The following is a 19388-nucleotide window of genomic DNA, read 5'->3' as shown; positions in this document are numbered from 1 at the left end:
CCATCAGAAGGTAGGAAATACTGCCTGCCAACTAGTATAGGAAACTCTCAGGCTTGTATTGTGTAGTTTGTGACATCTGAATATTTCGAATATGATCTCTAGTCATTTCATTATTTTCAGCCTTTTAAGCACTGCATTCTTCCCACCTTTTGATGAAACGTGAAGCACACATTTAGACTATGAATGTATTTAAAACTTCTTGCTTCTTATTAATCCTCTTCACAGGTTATTTTTAAAGCCAAACAACCTTATTCATGGTGAATAATTTCATCCCAAGTGCAATGTTAAAAAAAACTAGAATCTCATCTTCCAAGATTTGACAATATCTCTATGGCTCAGTGAAAGTCACAAAATCACATTGCTTTATGAATACATCACAGATTAGATTCTGACCCCTCCCTTGACTTTTCTACATGCAGCACTCTCATCTTGGATTGAGGAATGTTAAAGAGAAAAACCACAGGCCCAAAAAGGCATAACTTGTGCTAAAGCCCATGATACCAAACCTAGATTTAACAACTAACCTAACTGCAGTTTTGACCTTCCCCAGAAATGTAATCTTAATCAACCAGCCTGGAATTTTCTGGTCAGCACCAATGAGGTCATCTGCCACATGGGCCCTCTACATCCCCTAAGAAGAAGAAGAGGCAATCTGCATGATAAAACCCTTTCCTTTCCCTTCCCCCTCAGAAAAGATGTCTTGGTCTAAAAATAATCTTTTCTTTTTTCTTTTGCTAATAGGACCTTGTCCCATCCTTCTTCCTATAAAAACCTTTTATTTTGTACAACCCCTCAGAGCACCCTTCTACTTGCTAGATGGGATACTGCCGGATTCACAATCATCTAATAAAGCCAATTAGATTGTCAATTTAATTGGTTGAACTTTGTTTTTTAACAAGAAAAAAATCTGTTAATAGGATTCAGATAATTTGCTACTAGTTGAGGATTTTAATAATCTAATGCTTATTTAAATACAACAATGCTTTCAAGATAAGATTTATTCAACATTTGGGGAAAAAATTCAGTTTGATAAGACTCTTGTTTAACATTTGGCCATAACCCTGGAATTTACTGAGTCAGCACTGTATCACCTGATTAGAAGAAGCTTCTTTTTTGGTATGAAAAATCTGAAATTAAGAAAGAGCTCCATTATTAACAGTCATTAATAACACAAACTATTTCACTTAGATTAATAACTCAGAGAAATAGACAAAAAAGCATTCAGCAGAGAAATAAAGCAAAACATTTCACACACATTCACAGTTCTCTTTATCTTTAAAAGACCTGGCATTAAGATATTTTTTTTCTCCAAGTCACACTTCCTCCTTAAAGCTCACCAACCCATAGTGGTCCCTCCATCTTCTGAAATTCTATGGCATTATCTGTATAACTCAAGAAGCAATCAGATAAAATCAGCTCATAATGAAGGTTATATTTTTTTGTATAGATTCTAGCTCCTCCAACTAGAGTGTGAGCTCTTGGAGGGTACGCACCAAGTTTTTTTAATCTTTGTGATCTTTTGCCTGTGGCACACTAGTAGTATATCTCAGTCTATGTCCATTTTAAGTCACTCTTTCCTTTCCCCAATCCTGCTTTTCTCCTGTAATTCTCATATTTTTCCTTTATCTAGAGGTAAATAGTGTTTCATGTTCTACAACATTATTCTTATATTCCATTCAAAAGTAAATCCACCCCAAAACGTAGCTTTTTAGGGTTGATTTTTTAAATTACTGTACTTTCCCTGAAGACATTATCATAGTCTACACAACATCAATGAACACTCACAGTGTACAGGCAAAATTATAAAATGTAGGTCCATCAGTTCTAAATGCAAAATATTTTTTATCTACTATCTCAGACTAAACATTGTAATGTCATACAACTTACCGTTTTCAGCAAACTTTTTTGCTTATACAAAATAAGGCAAGTTATTAACAAAACAAGTAATGAGACAAAAGCCAATGGTATCATGAAAAATATTAAGGTTTCCTTCCATGTGTTACCTAGGATTAAAATCACCAAAAAAGGGGGAAGGGTTAGATGTGTACAATTATTTTAAAAACTGAATTATTTTATAAGTAAACTAGTAAATGGTGAAGAACTGAGTCAAACTTGGCAACTTCTACCATATTTGCCAGTACCTAGATACCATGGTGATGCTTGAGAACAGCATTCCTTTCATTTGTGCACTTTTTTGCTGTACTACTTTACTGAACTGTGACAGCTCTTTATTTTGCTTAGAAAAATAACTACCTAAAGCCCCATTCTTATTTTCTTATATGATTTTGTTTAAAATTTGACCTTGCGAATTTTTCATAATAACAAAACGATAAAACGTTAGCCAAGTGATTAGATAAACATGTCTTGTGTATGTATCTCTTAACTCTCAATAACTCAAATGTTTACATTATATCATACAATGATGTAGTGAGTGAAAGCAGGTCTTCAATAAAAGTCTCAGTGCAAATAATGGAGCTAGTCTTTAAAGGTCATGTTTTTAAAGTTGCCTCACATTCTGGATCCTAAAGAGATGAGGTTTTTCTCTTCTTTTTTTTCTTTTCTTTTTTTAGGGATGAAGTTTTAATGGTTTGTCTGCATAGCAAGAAATGAGCAATCACTAGATAAACTTAAAAAGTACACAAAGCTTGTCCTTCTAAAACTAGTATCTCCCACATGTTTTGAAATACTATGGAACACTTTGAATCCTAGGCCTATATCTATACTCAAACCTACCTCCAACCCCACATTTTTCTTTGTCCTATTCCCTTGGGATCTTATTTTCTACTAGAAAATTACCAAATTCATAGGCTCAGTTCAGTTAAGAATTGCAACGATATAATCCAGAGAAATGACTAATAACGTAAGTTTTTTGGCATGCAAAATTAACAGTGGGAAAACAGGCTTCTTTTGTGAAGTTTCAGTAGAGTTAATCTTATAGTCATTTCCAAAAAAAATTATTGTGCTATTTTTCTATAACTTAAAACATCCAATAAGAAATGTCCAAAAGAACTAAAGACCACATGCATCTCAGGAAAGTCGTTGTTCCTAATCTGAAATTTATTAAGATTCTACCAAGAGATACCCATCAGGGCAAAAGAAATCTGTCATAAATAACATGGTTAAGTGTATATTTAAAAAAATTTAAAAAACAAAAACAAAAAACAAAAAAACAACATTGTAAATCAACTATTCTTCAATTTAAAAAAAAAGATTGCATATAAAATACATAAAAGGATGTATATTTTGAGGATATGCCTAAAAACTCACCATATCTACTTTAAACCATGCACTGAATAATAACAAGATATAATTCAGGGCATGACTTTCTCAATGTCAGTTCCACAGAGTCTCCAGATTTTTTATATTAGTGACAAAAATGAAAAACAGTACAAGTAAGTATTCTTTCTGATTCCATATATCTTTAGTTAATTGAGTTCTTCCTCTCTCTTCCTATTTTTTCTCCATGGCCCTGATTATATGATATATTTGGCTTCTTTATTTATTGTCTATCTCTACTCAACTTGGGAATAAAATATAAATTCCATGAGGACAAGGATTTTTTTTTTACTGCTATATCTCCAGTGCCTGAAAGAGTCTGACACATAGTAAGTGCTTAATAAATATTTCGTGTATGAAAGAGAACAATGATACCACTATATTAATAGGGAGATTACAGTCAAACACAAATTCTATTATAATGGAACAACATAAAAGGAGATGATTGATAGAAATGCCATTATGTTTGCATCTATATCTGTATATGTATTTATATACCTTTACGTGAAAGAACAATGCTGAGTTAATCTCCTTCAATTTCAAACAACTATTAATATTTTCTATTGATAAAGCCAGTATACTGTGAAGTACAATAATATTTTGCCTCATTCTCAAGATTTTTTAGCTTATATTGCTATTTTTTGTCTTCTATGAAAGTTTATTTTCTTTTTTTAATTTTTAATTTTATATTGGAGTCTAGTTGATTAACAATGTTGTATTAGTTTCAGGTGTACAGCAAAGTGATTCAGTTATACATATACATGTATCTATTCTTTTTCAAATTCTTTTCCCATTTAGGTTATTACAGAGTACTGAGCAGAGTTCCCTGTGCTATACAGTAGGTCCTCGTTGGTTATCTATTTTAAATATAGCAGTGTGTACACGTCAATCCCAAATATATTTAATTTAAACATGTTTTTTATCATAAGTCACTTTAAATCAGTGTTGGAAGTGAACGGAATGTTCATTTTACTAATGATGACATATTAATTAGAAAAATATTCATTAGGCACAGTACCAGACACTCAAAAACAAGTGTATGCTACCTATCCTTGCTTTAAGATTTGTTCTCTTGAAAATTGAAAGCATAGGAAAATATTGATTAAAATAGGCTTCCCTGCAAAGAACTAGCATATTCTCTTTACTGACAGTCAGAAAAACAAGATGTTGATGACTGAACTATAACAAGACTCTTAAACTAGTTAAAACTGAACATTAGATTTTCCATAAATCTATGTTCGATTGTGGTGATTGCTAATTTATCTTCTCTGTTTATAGACTATATGCAAGAGTATTTTGACTTCCATAATTACAAAATACACTGAGAGAAAATTATTTTGCTAGCCAATAGTTAGCAAAATAGTTTAGTTACTGTTCTTTTTTTAAATATATTTTCTTCAATAACCATGTCAACATATTTTATGATTGTTCCTTCTTTCTAAAATTGTATAAATGGATTCCTTTAACTCTCAATAGGGAAAAGGCACAGACTATAAAAAATTTGAATAATGAGCACATAGTTTTTCAAACCATATAAAGAAGGCACACAATAATGTCAAGATTCTGATAAAGTACATATATACTTGTAAGTAAAACTTCAGAGTAAATGTACGACTACAATTGGTACTAATACATGCAGATTTGGTTAACATCTAGTTAGTATATAAGAAGCTCGAGAATAGTGCCACCATACTTTGGAGCTAAGACTACCACTGGAAAGTAATCCACTAGTAAAATCAAGGCAAAACAGGTAAGATTAGTTTGTCAAATGAAAGTAGGAAGAATCAAACAGAATCTGTTAACTCTTGGAATGTGGAAAAGATACAGCTCAATTAATGTTATAGACATCTATAAAAATATGGAATATAGCCAATATTTTATAATAACTATAAATGGAGTATATATAACCTTTAAAAATTGTGAATCACTATATTGTACACCTATAACTCATACTTCAATAAAAAAATAATGAAGATTTGACCCTATGACCTTCATAACCAGTGTCACTGAACTGTAGTGACCTATGACATCCAGTAAGGCATCTTCTTCCTCAAACAGTGCTAGAAATACTCTAGTTACTGTTATTTTATCTTATACCTTTCCAGCATTGTTCATCACTCCACTCACTCCATATTCCATCATCTGAGCAATAAATATTTACTTTGCTCCTTACTAAAAAGCATAATTCGTGGCTTTCATTTGATGTTCTTGTGATGTTTATTTCATTTTCAACTGTGGTAGTCTGAAAGCCAAGGTAAAAATGAGATATCATTATTTGATCTAACTGCAGCTAGCCACACCCCATTTGATTTGTCATTTTCTAAGTGGGTTTTGTTACATGAAAGAAATGCATCAAATGACTAGAAAGGTATATACCAAAATCCTAACAGTGGTTATCTCTCTGTATGGTGTTTTATTTTTCATTTTTCTTCTTTATTTATATTTAAATTTTTTTCTATAGTGATAATGGATTACTAGTAGTAAAGGGCATGTGTGACAGGGCAAAATTCCTAGGTAGTTTTGGTGCTTATGACACCCATTTTGGATTAGTGTCAAATTTCCCAGATTCCATAAATTGGAAAATGCTATATATACTGAGTTAGCCAAAAGAGTCATCATGTGAATGTTGTTTCTATGGAAACTGTAGAGTTCGTATACACAAAGCTTCTTTTTTCCCTTATTCTTATTTTGGTTAATCATCATAAGACCAGTGTAATAGTGCTCAGGGCTTGGCATGAAACTACCCCTTCCAATATGAGAATACACAAGGCTGGATGATCTCAAAAAAACCAAAAGAAAAAAAATCACTGAAGTGATTACTTAAATTTTGCATCTCAAAGAGCTGAAGAGTGTTTCTCATCCAAAATACCAGCTTTTCTTTTGTTGTAACTTTTCTTGGGAGACAGCACAATGTAATGTAGGTTAAAGTGGACTGGGAATAAGATCTGGATTCTAGTTCTAGCTGTGTAATTTGATTGTAAGTCAACTCACTTCCTTGGGACTTGTAAATATATTCAACTCCCAGTTTTCTCATCTGTAAGTGAAATGAATTGATTAGAAATAATGGCTCACCTACTTGTCTCCACCACTCCCTAAGTTGGAAACCAATGAATAAAATTAACATATAACGCAGTGGGGCTAAAGGCATCATCACATTGCTGGCGCTGGGGGGTAATCAGTCTTGGAACCATGGCTTACTTCCCCAGTTAGCCTCTCTTCCCTGCTACAAGCAATTCTCTGGTAGCCCTGCCAGGCTCTATTCTGATTTTGACCTGATAGTTGCTCCTCAAGAAGTGGTTTTTATGTTTGTTTGTGCTTCTTGCTTTGTGTTCTTTTTACATGAGGCCTCTTCGCAATCCGTCTTATGCATGTGCTTGACAACTTTAATTTTTTGACATAATATTGGAAACAAGTGACTAGATTATCTCTAAGGACCTATGTAGCTTTAAAATTGGTATAATTGATTGATAATACTTCCAGACTGCAAGCATCTTTCTTTTGTCCACTAGATTACTTGATTATTTGGTTTTCTGGAAGTTAAACTAAGGTACATGTCATGTTCTATTCTTCATGTGGATAGCAACTGATTTTGGTTCTTATGTTTGCCATTTTATTTAAAAGGCTATGTTCATGATTTTCTCAAATAAATGCAATATCCATACCACCCAGGCAGTATCATCTTCTATGAATTCAATTTCATAAATGAAACACTTTGCTGGAATAGGTCCTTTGGGAATGCTCCACTTCAGGTTAATTTCCTCTGAATTCTTCACAGTAAGACTAAGGTCGTCTGGTGGCAAAGGTTTAACTGAAAAGCAGAAGGAAATAATTTCAACATGGAGGTTATTAAAGTTTAGCAGTGGCCCTTATCAAAAGCTAGGGACACTTACTAACAGAAGCCTCCAGGATAAATTAGGTGGCTCAAGACTATTCACTATAATGTGAATTAAAATCAAAGCTGCTTGCCAACCAAGATTAGTTTATTAAGAAACCTGGTTATTTGGGGAACTCATTTTTTGATAAGTCACATATTGACAAATATTTAAGTCCAAGAGAAAAGTTAGATGATCCAAATCATTACAGTCATTTTTCCATTTTATAACACTAGAAACAACTACCACAACATATTACTACTACTATTTTTATTAATAGCTAATTCTTATTTAGAGCTTATGATGTGTCAGGCAGTGAACCAGGAATGTTACATCATAAACTTATTCATGTCTCACAATAAATCTATGAGGTGGTCCTCTATTATCCTCATTTTACTGATAAGGGAATTGAAACACGTTAAAAGTAACTCGCCCAAAGTCATACAGCTAGGAAGTGGTAAATTCAAGATTCAGACCCAGGTATGGCTGACCCTAGAACCTGTCATTCTCATAACTGTTAGGACTGAGAACACAAACTCAGAAAATATCCACCCATTTGCCTATTGAGGCCTGGAATAAGTGATCCCATAATTACTCCATCACCAACACTGGACAAAAATACTTTATAGCAGGGGCTTCCCTGGTGGCGCAGTGGTTGAGAGTCCGCCTGCCGATGCAGGGGACGCGGGTTCGTGCCCCGGTCTGGGAAGATCCCACATGCCGCGGAGCAGCTGGGCCCGTGAGCCATGGCCGCTGAGCCTGCGCGTCGGGAGCCTGTGCTCCACAACGGGAGAGGCCACAACAGTGAGAGGTCCACGTACCACAAAAAAAAAAAAAAAAAAAATATATAGCAGAGAGACTCAAGCTGGGAAACAAATTGTGAGTTCTAAATGAAAATGATACTTTATACTCATTCAATTCCTTATCTTCCATACTTTCATATTTAATCAGTGCTTCCTCATACTCTGTTGGCCCCCAGTTTTCTGGCTTTGCATTTCTGTAGGTATCTCCTTTATCTCTATCTCTATCTCTTCTCTTCCACATGGTCAATTGTAAATGGCCTAAACTGGAAACATTCTGAAGTTGTTTGTTTACCTCACCTATATTTTGAAGGTGAAAAATGAAATAGCTGGGTCTGATAACTTGGGATTCTGATGATCCATTAACACAGATGTAGAAATCTTTACAGTCTGATGACTCCAAGTAGGGAAATATGCATCCAATATTTTTTCCATTAGCCTTGATGTAATCAGCACACTGTAACACATGGTCCAAGCCCTCATACCTGTAAAAAGAAGTGTTGTAAGAACTGTGTTTACCAATATCTTCTAGTAGCATGGTATTCAATTTTCAATTATTGTAAGATACTAGGTAAATAAAAAAATCATTTAATAACATACAATACTCATTGAGCACCAACTATGTGCCAGATCCTATGATAAGTGCTAGGGCTACAATAGTAAGGAAAGTAGAGATAGGCCATGATTTTACAGAGCTTACAATCTGGTGGGAGTCTTTATAAAATCTCAGATATAAGGCAAGAATTCTTACTCATATACTTGGGTTATGTTGACTCATGAACAGGATTTGAGAATCAAAGAATAAGATTCCTATTAAGAAAATATGGGGTTTATAATGATAATCCTAAATGATACTGCTTTTTTTCTATTGTACTGGAGAACTTATTAGAAGAAAACGGATTTTTTAATAAGAAAACAGATTTAAAAGCAGACTTACAAGATGGCCAAAAAGCACATGCAAAGATGCTCAACATCGCTAATTATTAGAGAAATGCAAATCAAAACTACAATGAGGTATCACCCCACACAACTCAGAATGGCCATCATCAAAATGTCTACAAACAATAAATGCTGGAGAGGGTGTGGAGTAAAGGGAACCCTCCCACACTGTTGGTAGGAATGTAAATTGGTACAACCACTATGGAAAACAGTATGGAGGTTCTTTAAAAAACTAAAAATAGAACTACCATATGATCCAGCAATCCCACTCCAGGCATATAGCTGGAGAAAACTAATTCAAAAAGATACATGCACTCCAATGTTCACAGCAGCACTATTTACAGTAGCCAAGACATGGAAGCAACCTAAATGTCCATCAACAGAGGAATGGATAAAGAAGATGTGGTACATATATACAATGGAATATTACTCAGTCATAAAAAAAAAAGAATGAAATAATGCCATTTGCAGCAACATGGATGGACCTGGAGATTATCATACTAAGTGAAGTAAGTCAGAAAGAGAAAGACAAATATCATATGATATCACTTATATGTGGAATCTAAAAAAATGATACAAATGAACTTATTTACAAAACAGAAACAGACTCACAGACTTCAAAAACAAACTTATGGTTACCAAAGGGGGAAGGGATAAATTAGGAGTTTGGGATTAACATATGCACACTACTATATATAAAATAGAAAATCAACAATTACCTACTATATAGCACAGGGAACTCTACTCAATATTCTGTAATAACTTATATGGAAAAAGAGTCTGAAAAGGAATGGATATATGTATATGTATAACTGAATCACTTTGCTGTACACTTGAAACTAACACAACATTGTAAATCAACTATACTCCAATATAAAACAAAAATTAAATATAAAAGATATATAAAATTTTTAAAATTTAAGAGAAAATTTTTTGACAAAAAATAAAAGCAGACTTACAAAATATCATTATGTTTAATAAAATGAATTAAAATCCTCTGAGGATATAATACACATCAAGAGATAAACCTCAGAAAAGCCAACAGGGGCTCAAAAAGAAAAAGAGGAGTTGTTTGGCAAGTAAATATCTAACTTCCCATTCTCCTAGACAAGAAATGTTGCCATATCATTGAAAGTTAACCTCTTTTCAGTAATAAAGCTAATGGGAATTAGGGGAGAATTTCCCTACTGATTTCCAAAGGAACAAATGCCTGGTTTATTTTCCTAAAGAATAACTTGTAATACAAATTGACATTATCTTAAAAGCAGCCAAAATTCCGTTTGCAATGAGGCTAATCTAGCAGCTGATAAGGTGCTGGTACAAATATCAGGACTCTACTGAATTCACTTTATGCCAAGTATTTATTTTAGGCCAAGTCTGCAAAATTGTACTCTCTGGTTTAGTTCACCTGGTTAGAGTTTGGGATATTTGCCTTCTAGGCTGGACTTTACATAATTTACTTTATGCCAGTGGAAAGCCTCACGGTACCCTTATTTTCCAGTCTCTAAAATGTCAATATTTATTCCTCTCTACTTTACTAAGGTGAGGATAAAGTTATGTTAAACATGAGCTACAATGAACAAGAGGGCAGGGACTTTGCCTTATTCATACTTCCTTTTATCTAGAACAATGCCTGGCATTTAATAATTGCTTAATATTTATTGAATTTATTTAATTAACAAATAAATTAGAACTTAGAAATTGACCCATCCAACTCCAGATGAGGAAACTGAGACCCCAAAACAAGAAATTGTTTGCCCGAGACCACTAAGTTAAGTGATGCCATAATATGGATTAGAACCCAGTACTCAGGAGATTGTTAATAGCTTATACCTTATTGCTTATACATTGTAATTTTCTAAAGAAAAACACCATGATAATTTGTGCCTGAGACTCAACAAAGAGTAATGCTTTGTCCTCTCTTGTTTTTTCTGTTATTTAAAAATGCATAAGTTCTGATACTTGTCTATCAACTTACCGATGTTATTATCATCATTTGGTTCATTCATTTAATGACTATTTAGCGATAATCTACTATGGGCATAGCACAGCAGAGACGGTCAAGAGAAGTATCAGAAATAGTTTGTGCCCACCAATCTCTTAAAAATTTAAGAGAGGAAGGAGACAAAAATTTAAAGGTCATCTAGACAATAAGTAGTTAAGAACTATAATAAGTAATAGTTCAGAGAAAAACTGAACGGAAGCTAATGTGAGCAGTAAAGGGTTAATGAAATTGAATACCAAATGGGTCTTGAAGGATGGATAAGGGTTAGTGAAAGAGAGAGTCAGATGGTATTCTAGGTACCAATGCACACAAAGGCATAAAAGATCAATCATAACATGGGTAGAAAAATATGTAGAGATGGGTCTAAATGGAGCAGAACATTCACATTGGTGGTAGTAGAAGGTAATGTTGGAAAGGCAGTGATGCAGTGAGGCAGAGACTTGAATGGCCTAGACTTTATCCTGGAGGCAATGAGTAGCCACGGCAAGTTTTTGAGCAAAAGAATGGCATATGAAAATAGAAGAATAGGAAGATAAATCTGGCTACAGTGTGCAGAATGAATAGGAAGGGGAGAGACTAGAAGCAGAGAGACCATCATTTGGGAGGCTATGGCAATCATCCAGGTGTGGAACGAGGTAAGCCTGAAGAAGAGTTCTTACAGTAGAAATGGGAAGTAAAGAACAGATGTGAGACCTTGCAAAGCAGTGTCATTGTTGATTATGGTGATTAATGTTACCATGAAAAAATTAAGGAATGAAGGAGATAGAAGATTCAAGATGGTTGTAAGTTTAAAAGCCTTAGTGACAGTTAACAAACGTAGAGAAGTCAGAAAAAGGATCAAAAGGCAAGAATATGAAATATGCCAAAACTTTTTAGGTTATAACTCCATCTATCTAAAAGATACAAAATATTTAATCCAGTACGGAAACAATGACTGCATTCCTTATTATCGCCCATAGAGTGCCTTCTAGTAGCTACAGCCTAAACCTACTTATTCCCATTGATAATCCCAAATAATTGTAAATAAACTTCATCATAAATACAACTCTGAAAAGATATAATGAATTTAATTTAATGAAAATACAGTTACTCATACTGTGAATTAATTTTGATAGATATCTTCCTAATATGGAATTCTTATTATAAAAATACTTACCAATAAAACAAGTTGTAATTGGTATCAGAATGGACACACATGCCAGGTTTCCAAGAGCAAAGTAAATGTTGCCGGTTGTAATATACACAATACATATCCTGAATTTTAGTTTCCAGATTTCCTAAGAAATGAAAAAACTGTGAATGCTTGAAAGACATGACGATGAATCATATGGGAAATAACTATGCAATTTTATTTCATTTCCTTTGACCTCTCCACTTGATTTAGCAATCAACATAATCAGGAATATTCCAAAAGGAAGTTGTTGCAAATCACTTCACTGTAAGTGGGACATGAAAAATCAAAAACTTTTGAGGGCTTATTTACTGGTACTAGTGTAAGCATATGCAAAAGTACTAAATTAATAATTCTAGGATGCTCTGAGCAGTTGCATAAATAGTCACATGCATATTTACTAATATGAGCCCCAAACTGGGAACTATATTAACCTAATAAGATGTAGGTTTTGCCACATGTGTTTGCTGATATAAAGAATTCAAAAAGGCCAGTCACCCACTCCTAAGAAGGATTCTCTTTTGTGCCACATTCTCAATTGTACATGTAATCTGATGTATAAAGGTTAAGGGACTTACTTCCCATATAGATTGTTCTGAAAGTATTAAATATGAAAAGAGAGCTTTGTTTTAACCTTGTGGTGATATCCAATAAGTAGCTTCTGACCATGAACTTTGAACTTCTGATCCATTTGTGCATTGCCCTAGCAGAAGTGTGTGTATCTTTGCTTCAACACCTTTGTTAAGATCAAATCCATCTTTGTAATGTAGATTCTTAGTAATGATGGTCTGTTTGATAAAAAGATGAGACAAAGTTAAGCTTAAAACAATAATGGTATCATGAGCCACATTAATAAGGCTAAAAAGTCATTAACACCCTGGAGAGTTCCCAATATCTAAGAAATTCCTGATGATTATCTGATAAAATGTCCCAGATATATTTCTGGCAGAGTTCACTTCTGCATATTATATCATTTGATGAGATCATTTGAATCTTAGCATCTCAATAAAAAAATTTCTGGAAGACAAAAAAGGCTCTATGGGAGGAACTTTTGAGCTATAACCGTCAAGTTGAAATTGAGAGAGAATTTTCATGTACCATATGCCTATTACATGACAATTTATCACATTTCAAATATCATATGAACTCTTCAGGAATCATATAAAATCTTGGAGGTAACTGAAGAAAGCCAGACAAAGTGTGACCTCCTGAAGGACTAAAATCATGTATCATTTATCCTTCTATTACCGATACCTAGCTAGTGGAGTGCTTGGAGAAAAAAGTTGCACAATGAATGTTTGATTTGAATTGTCCCTTGAAACTACCTAGCTGAATTAGGAAGGTAACAGAATGCCTTGTACAACCAAAATCTTTGAATAAACATGCTTGTTGACTATGTAAATAGTTAATTCAGTAAACCTTCACTGAGCACTTAATACAATATATGCACAGAACCATGCTGTGTTCTGTAGGGAGAGTACAAAGATAAATAAGGCTTGATTCCTACAGAGCAAAAGCTCACATAGCCCAGTAGCATATATAAGACCCATATACAGGTATATAAGTAACTTTGAAATATGGTAAAATGTGTAAGTACTCTTCAAGTCCGTATTCTATGGGACCAAGTTTTCTTTTTTCCTGTATTTCCAATGGTAGACTTAATACTGGGTGGGGTGAAAACAGATGTTGCAGGATGCACAGGAGATAGCAGCAGGCATGCAGCTTTTTTTTTTTTTTCTTAAGAACTTTTATTCCATGATACAATACTTTAATGAGTCATAAATCAATCAAAAGCTGATTTAATGCAATGGACATTGTAATTACTATTTCAGAAATAACTGAAATGTCCACTCTTTTCCAATACAAATAAACGAATTGCCATTTTATGCCTAGATAATTCAGGAGGAAAATGTGGTGAAACTGTGAAGAATATTCTTTTTTTTTTTTATTGGAGTATAGTTGCTTTACACTGCTGTGTCAGTTTCTGCTGTACAGCAAAGTGATTCAGCTGTATACGTATACCCCCTCTTTTCTGGATTTCCTTCCCATTTAGGTCACCACAGAGCAGCGAGTTAGAGTTCCCTGTGCTATACAGTAGGTTCTCATTAGCATGCAGCTTATATCTTAATAATAGCTATTGAGATACAGGAATAAAAGTAGACACTGACATCAGGAATCACAAGAAAACTAATAATCATTCCAATATCTTAAGTGCATGCTTTACTTACCTTCCAGCTTGCACTACCAATGTTTCGATACTTTAATTCATATTCTACTGTGCATTCCTTAAAGTTATCCAGAGACAGTGGAGGTTGCCATTGCAAATAGAGATAGCCTAAATATCCAGGATCCATTATTTCAAAATCCTGAGGAGGATTAACTGAAAAAAATCAATAAGATATTTTAATTTTTATCCTGTATCTTATGACAAAGATTGCTAAATCTAGATTACTTCCATATGTCCATCAACTGATGAATGGATAAACTGTGATATATCCATACAATGGAATATTATCCAGCCATAAGAAAGAATGAAATACTGATACATGCTACATGAATGAACCTTGAAAACATTAAGCTAAGTGAAAGAAGCCAGCCACAAAAGACCACATATTGTATGATTCCATTTATGTGAAATATCAGAATAGACAAATCCATAGGGACAGAAAATCGATTAGTGGTTGCCAGGGGCTGGAGGGAGGGGAGAATGAGATGTGACTACTGAATGGATTTGGGGTTTCTTTTGGTGGTAATGTAACTATTCTGGAATTTGATAGTTGTGGCTGTTACACAACTTTGTGAATATACTAAAAACCACTGCCCAGTATACTTTAAAAGGGTAAGTTTTACAGCCTTTAAATTGTATCTCAATAAAGCTGTTTTTAAAAATCTAGGTTACTGCTACATAGTTGTCCCTTCTTTAAGGAATTGCATATGTAAAATGTGACTTAGCCAAGCTAGGTAATAAGTTTTCATGGAAATAAGAAATTCAACATGGAGTTATCTCTGTGGTCATATAGACAAGAATTTAGTCTAGGATGGGAACACTTTATTACCTAAATCTCTCTCATAGCAAGAATCAGTCAGTATTAATCCTGTGTTTACCATATGTAAATAACATCATGGCCCACATGAAAAAAGGGATAGAAAATATAAAATATGACTACTATGGCTAAGCGCCTTAAGAATTAGGAGAACAGGCAGATCTTGTTGGTCCATTCAGGATAATTGAATCCTCTAGTCAACTGAAGTTCAGAGGTATTTGTAGAACATGGCAAACCAGAGCCACTCTTTGGAAGGGCTCAAGAAAAAGTGGCAGGCAGCTGAGTAGAGTGACAGGAAACAGCCTGTTTTATTTTGAGGGGGTGGGGGCAGTGGGAGGCAATGGCTCCCTCATCTGGTGATTTAAAAAGCAATAAAAACAAACAAATTATTCTATAAACTTACTAAACCTACTAGCAAATCTAGTACTATAGTACTGTCCTCATGTTGCCTTTCTGCTAACAATTTCCTCTCATTTCTGCCCTGTTGTTCATTTTAATACTTCACTTCATATTACTTGTTGAGGTGAGGAAAAGAATCAACAGAAAGAAACGGTGGCACAAATAATGATTTGAAATGGGACCTGCATGAACCAATAAAGAAGGTTTCTATTGAGGATGAAATGACAATACTATTGTTTCAACTTTTATGATTAGAAATCTTTGTTAAATGCATTGTTCTAATTACCTTCTGCAATGAAAAGTTCATTAGACATGATTTAATAATTCTGTAATTATTTTAAAATTTTATTTTAAATCTCTGTATTTTGAAAATTTATCTAATTGTCTTAAAAGTTAAGGATAGTAATAAAGGAAAGTTTTCAGTTAGTTGGGTACCAGGCAATGAGGTTTCGGATAATTAACTCCTTTGTTAGAAAAGACTACACAGAAAGGTATGGAAAGTGTCTTTTAGTTTGGCTTTTATCCCACAAAATGTTTATTATCATCAGTTACCTTATACATGAGGCTGACTAGTAAGAACATATCTTTTGTGTATGGACTCCCTGAAATATTTCCAATAACAAGCCATCTACTTGTTATGCACTTTTCATAGGGTAGGTTGAAAAGGCAGTTAATATCCCTAATTTTAAAACTACTCCATTCTTGGTTTACCTTTTATCTCAGCATTTGAAGACAAAGTAGAGCCGAATGCTGTGCAAAGAAGAAGGGTATACAGGCATCTGATATCCAAATGAATGAAAGCCATTTCTCCAAGATTTAATACCTTCAAATTTCTACTCTAAGAAGGAAAAATATAGCAGTTTAACTTTATCATACCTCAAAAAGGACTAAATGTGACTAAAAATACATTTGGGAACTCTCTGTGTGCTTTCTATCAAGACTTGTGAAAACTGTGCCCCTTTGAACCATTTAAACAGAAAAAAAATCAAGTTTGGAACCAAAATAATTGGAAAGGAGGATTTTAGTCTCATTCTTCTTATGAGAGCAAAAAAAAAAAAGCAAAACAAACAAACATATCCCTTCAACCCCCACCCCCGCCACACACACACACACACACGCACACACACACACACACACACACACACTTTTCTACACATCATATGCTATGACCAGGATTTGAAAGTTATCTGAATAATGACAAAGCTCAGAATCTACACCAAAACCTCAGATAACTCAGAACTTTGCTTCATTTCTTCTTAAATATTAAAATCATCATCATCTTCTACTCTCCTATCTGTTCTACTCTTCCCTGTTATTTCCTATATCAGTAAATGGCACCATCATCTTCCCAGTTGCCCAAAGCAGAAACCTGAGAGTTTGCCTCAACTCCTGCCTCTCCCATCCAATCTCCCCTTCCTAAATTGAGGATCTCATCATCAGGGGTCTCCTTATCCAGTTTTTCCTGTCTCCAAACCATTTTCACACCACATACAGTAAGGACAAATCTGAATTTACCACCTCTTTCTTAAAAGAGCACTTCACTGTCACAGAATACAATTTATTCATCTTTTTATTATTGAAGAATAATAGTTTATGATTGAAACTAAACTAATAGTTTATGATTGAAACTAAAAGGATTCATGTCTCCACATATCCATTCAATCAAAAAATACTCTCCCTTCAATGAAACATCACTACTTGCAGTTCTACACTTCTCTTTGAGTCTATATTCCTAAAACCAACAATTTCACAGGAAGTTAAGCATTAAAGGTCACTTACCCCAACAGTCAGGGATTACCTTTCTTTTCTCCTACATAAATTAATTAAGCAGGACAGACCCTCTCTCCCTGCTCCACCCTCTTCATCTTACCTGTTCCATTTGTAGTGTTCTCATGTTGGTAGGCTTCGATTATTACATAATGGAACCTTGGGAACAAACTGTTAGAGCCAGCAAGTATATTGGAGGCAATGCTAGTCCAATCCTCCTTCATATATTGGGAAGTAAAACTCAGACTTACCCAAGATTACACAGCAAGTTAGTAACAGAGCTGGAAGTAGAACAGAGATGAGATTCCCAGTCTAGTGCACTTCCACCTTACTATGCTGGATCCCACACGTTTGACTCAGGATTATGAAAGCTTTTCCTCTGAGACTCCAGCATTTAAGTCTTCCTTCAATTAGCTAGCCAGGCTGAATCAACACGATGCTGTTTCTTTTTCTATGTCTCATAAACTCATAAGGGGATGCCATTTCTCTTACTGAGGTCCAGTGAATCTCTCTCCTCAATTCCTCCCTCCCCACCACCAGCCCACTGCTGCCTTCTAAGGCATCTGTAAATAGTAAGTAGGTTTCGTCAACAGAAAGCCATATTTCTGCCATAGAGCTGCTTTTACAGATTGAGGTGAACAGACGGGTTACTTTTGGATCCAAGGCAATAGGTCTGACAAAGAGAAATCCTTTCATATTACCTATAAAGACTAAGACAATCAGGTTTCCCTTAAAATGCTCTCAGAGAGATCTTTTTTTTTTTAATAACTATTTTATTTTAATTTTGGCTGCATCGGGTCTTAGTTGCAGCACGCGGGCTCCTTGTTGCAGCACGTGGCTTCTCTCTAGTTGTGGGCTGCGAACTCAGTAGTTGCAGCACGTGGGCTTAGTGGGCATGTGGGATCTTAGTTCCCCAACCAGGGATGGAACCCACGTCCCCTGCATTGGAAGGAGGATTCTTAACCACTGGACCACCAGGGAAGTCCCTCTCAGAGAGATCTTAAAGTTCTTTCCTTAAATATTTCATAGCCCTGTGTCATGTACAGCATAAATGCTAAGAGTTAAAAATACCTTGCTTCTATTCTATTTATAGGCTACTGAAATTTGATTCAGGCTATCAAATAGCACTTCCTGGATTAGCCAAATACATTAAGCAAAGGTAGGAAATGGGATAGCTGGCTTCCTGAATCACTTACCTAGAAATCCACAAAAGGAATTCCTGAATCAACCTCAGTGTCCCACCTAGACTTTCTTACCCAAATGAACATGAAGACAATTCTTTCTTTGGCTTGTGGGTTACAGGACTGTCACTAGTGCAATGAGGTATTTTGTATACTATATGGTTACCAGAGGACAGAGTTTTTCACAAGAGGGGAAGGGATCTGAAGACAAAGGGAAGATGGGGGATGGAAATGCAGAGATACAAAATTTGAAACATTTTCTGATATACTCCCCACCCCCAGTCCACAGTTAACAACCACTCATCTGGTCATTTTATTTTAAAAAATGAGGAAATACCCAGAGAGGAAAGTGAGTTATCCTAGCTCACACAACTTATTGGGGGCAGAGCTAGGACTGAAAACCAGCTCTCTTAAGTGCTTTCCACTGACTAGCAAATGAACTTTCTTGTTATAAGGAGTCTGTCCTGAACCTATGTTACCAGAAGGCTCCCTGCGAACCTTCCTCAACCTATTGTCACCACCCATACCATCAACCCCACCACATAGTTTTATCATCATCACATTTTTAGCAGAGTAATAATTCAATAATCTTTCATTGTGCACTTTTTTTTTTTTACCAAATACTATCCCAGCTGAATCTTGTCTAAGACACAAGGTACAAGTGATGAATCATAACATCTGTAATAACGAAAATAATACCTCCTACTATTTATTTACCCTTCCCAGCATCCCAGGCACTAGCCTGTGCTAAACCCTTTACGTGCATAATCTCATATAATACTTGGTCAGCCTTGGATGTATGTACTATTTTTATTCCCATTTTAAAGACCAGAAACTGAGACAAGGAGAAATTAAACAACTCCCTGCAAGTTACCACAGGCTATAAATGGTGAAGCTTGGATCTGAACCCAGACAGCCTAGTATCAGAACCCTT

At 34.8% G+C, this 19388-nt stretch overlaps 1 protein-coding gene across 1 annotated transcript in view; it reads right to left on the bottom strand.

Annotated features, from left to right (window-relative positions):
* Nucleotides 1-920: 920 nt before the first annotated feature.
* The window catches only part of IL13RA2 (interleukin 13 receptor subunit alpha 2), a 67374-nt gene continuing 48906 nt past the window's right edge, over nucleotides 921-19388 (bottom strand). The window contains exons 3-11 of the mRNA XM_033849686.2: nucleotides 16218-16344; nucleotides 14292-14443; nucleotides 12698-12851; nucleotides 12049-12169; nucleotides 8249-8433; nucleotides 6939-7084; nucleotides 5374-5518; nucleotides 1888-2003; nucleotides 921-1127 (exon numbers count right to left, since the gene is read on the bottom strand). Coding sequence (XP_033705577.1) covers nucleotides 1077-1127; nucleotides 1888-2003; nucleotides 5374-5518; nucleotides 6939-7084; nucleotides 8249-8433; nucleotides 12049-12169; nucleotides 12698-12851; nucleotides 14292-14443; nucleotides 16218-16311 — 1164 coding nt within the window. The 5' untranslated portion in view covers nucleotides 16312-16344 and the 3' untranslated portion in view covers nucleotides 921-1076. The remainder of the gene's footprint in view (nucleotides 1128-1887; nucleotides 2004-5373; nucleotides 5519-6938; nucleotides 7085-8248; nucleotides 8434-12048; nucleotides 12170-12697; nucleotides 12852-14291; nucleotides 14444-16217; nucleotides 16345-19388) is intronic.

This window comes from Tursiops truncatus, chromosome X (genome assembly GCF_011762595.2).
Source record: "Tursiops truncatus isolate mTurTru1 chromosome X, mTurTru1.mat.Y, whole genome shotgun sequence".
Lineage (NCBI taxonomy): Eukaryota > Metazoa > Chordata > Mammalia > Artiodactyla > Delphinidae > Tursiops > Tursiops truncatus.
This window is presented reverse-complemented; position numbering and strand designations above follow the sequence as displayed.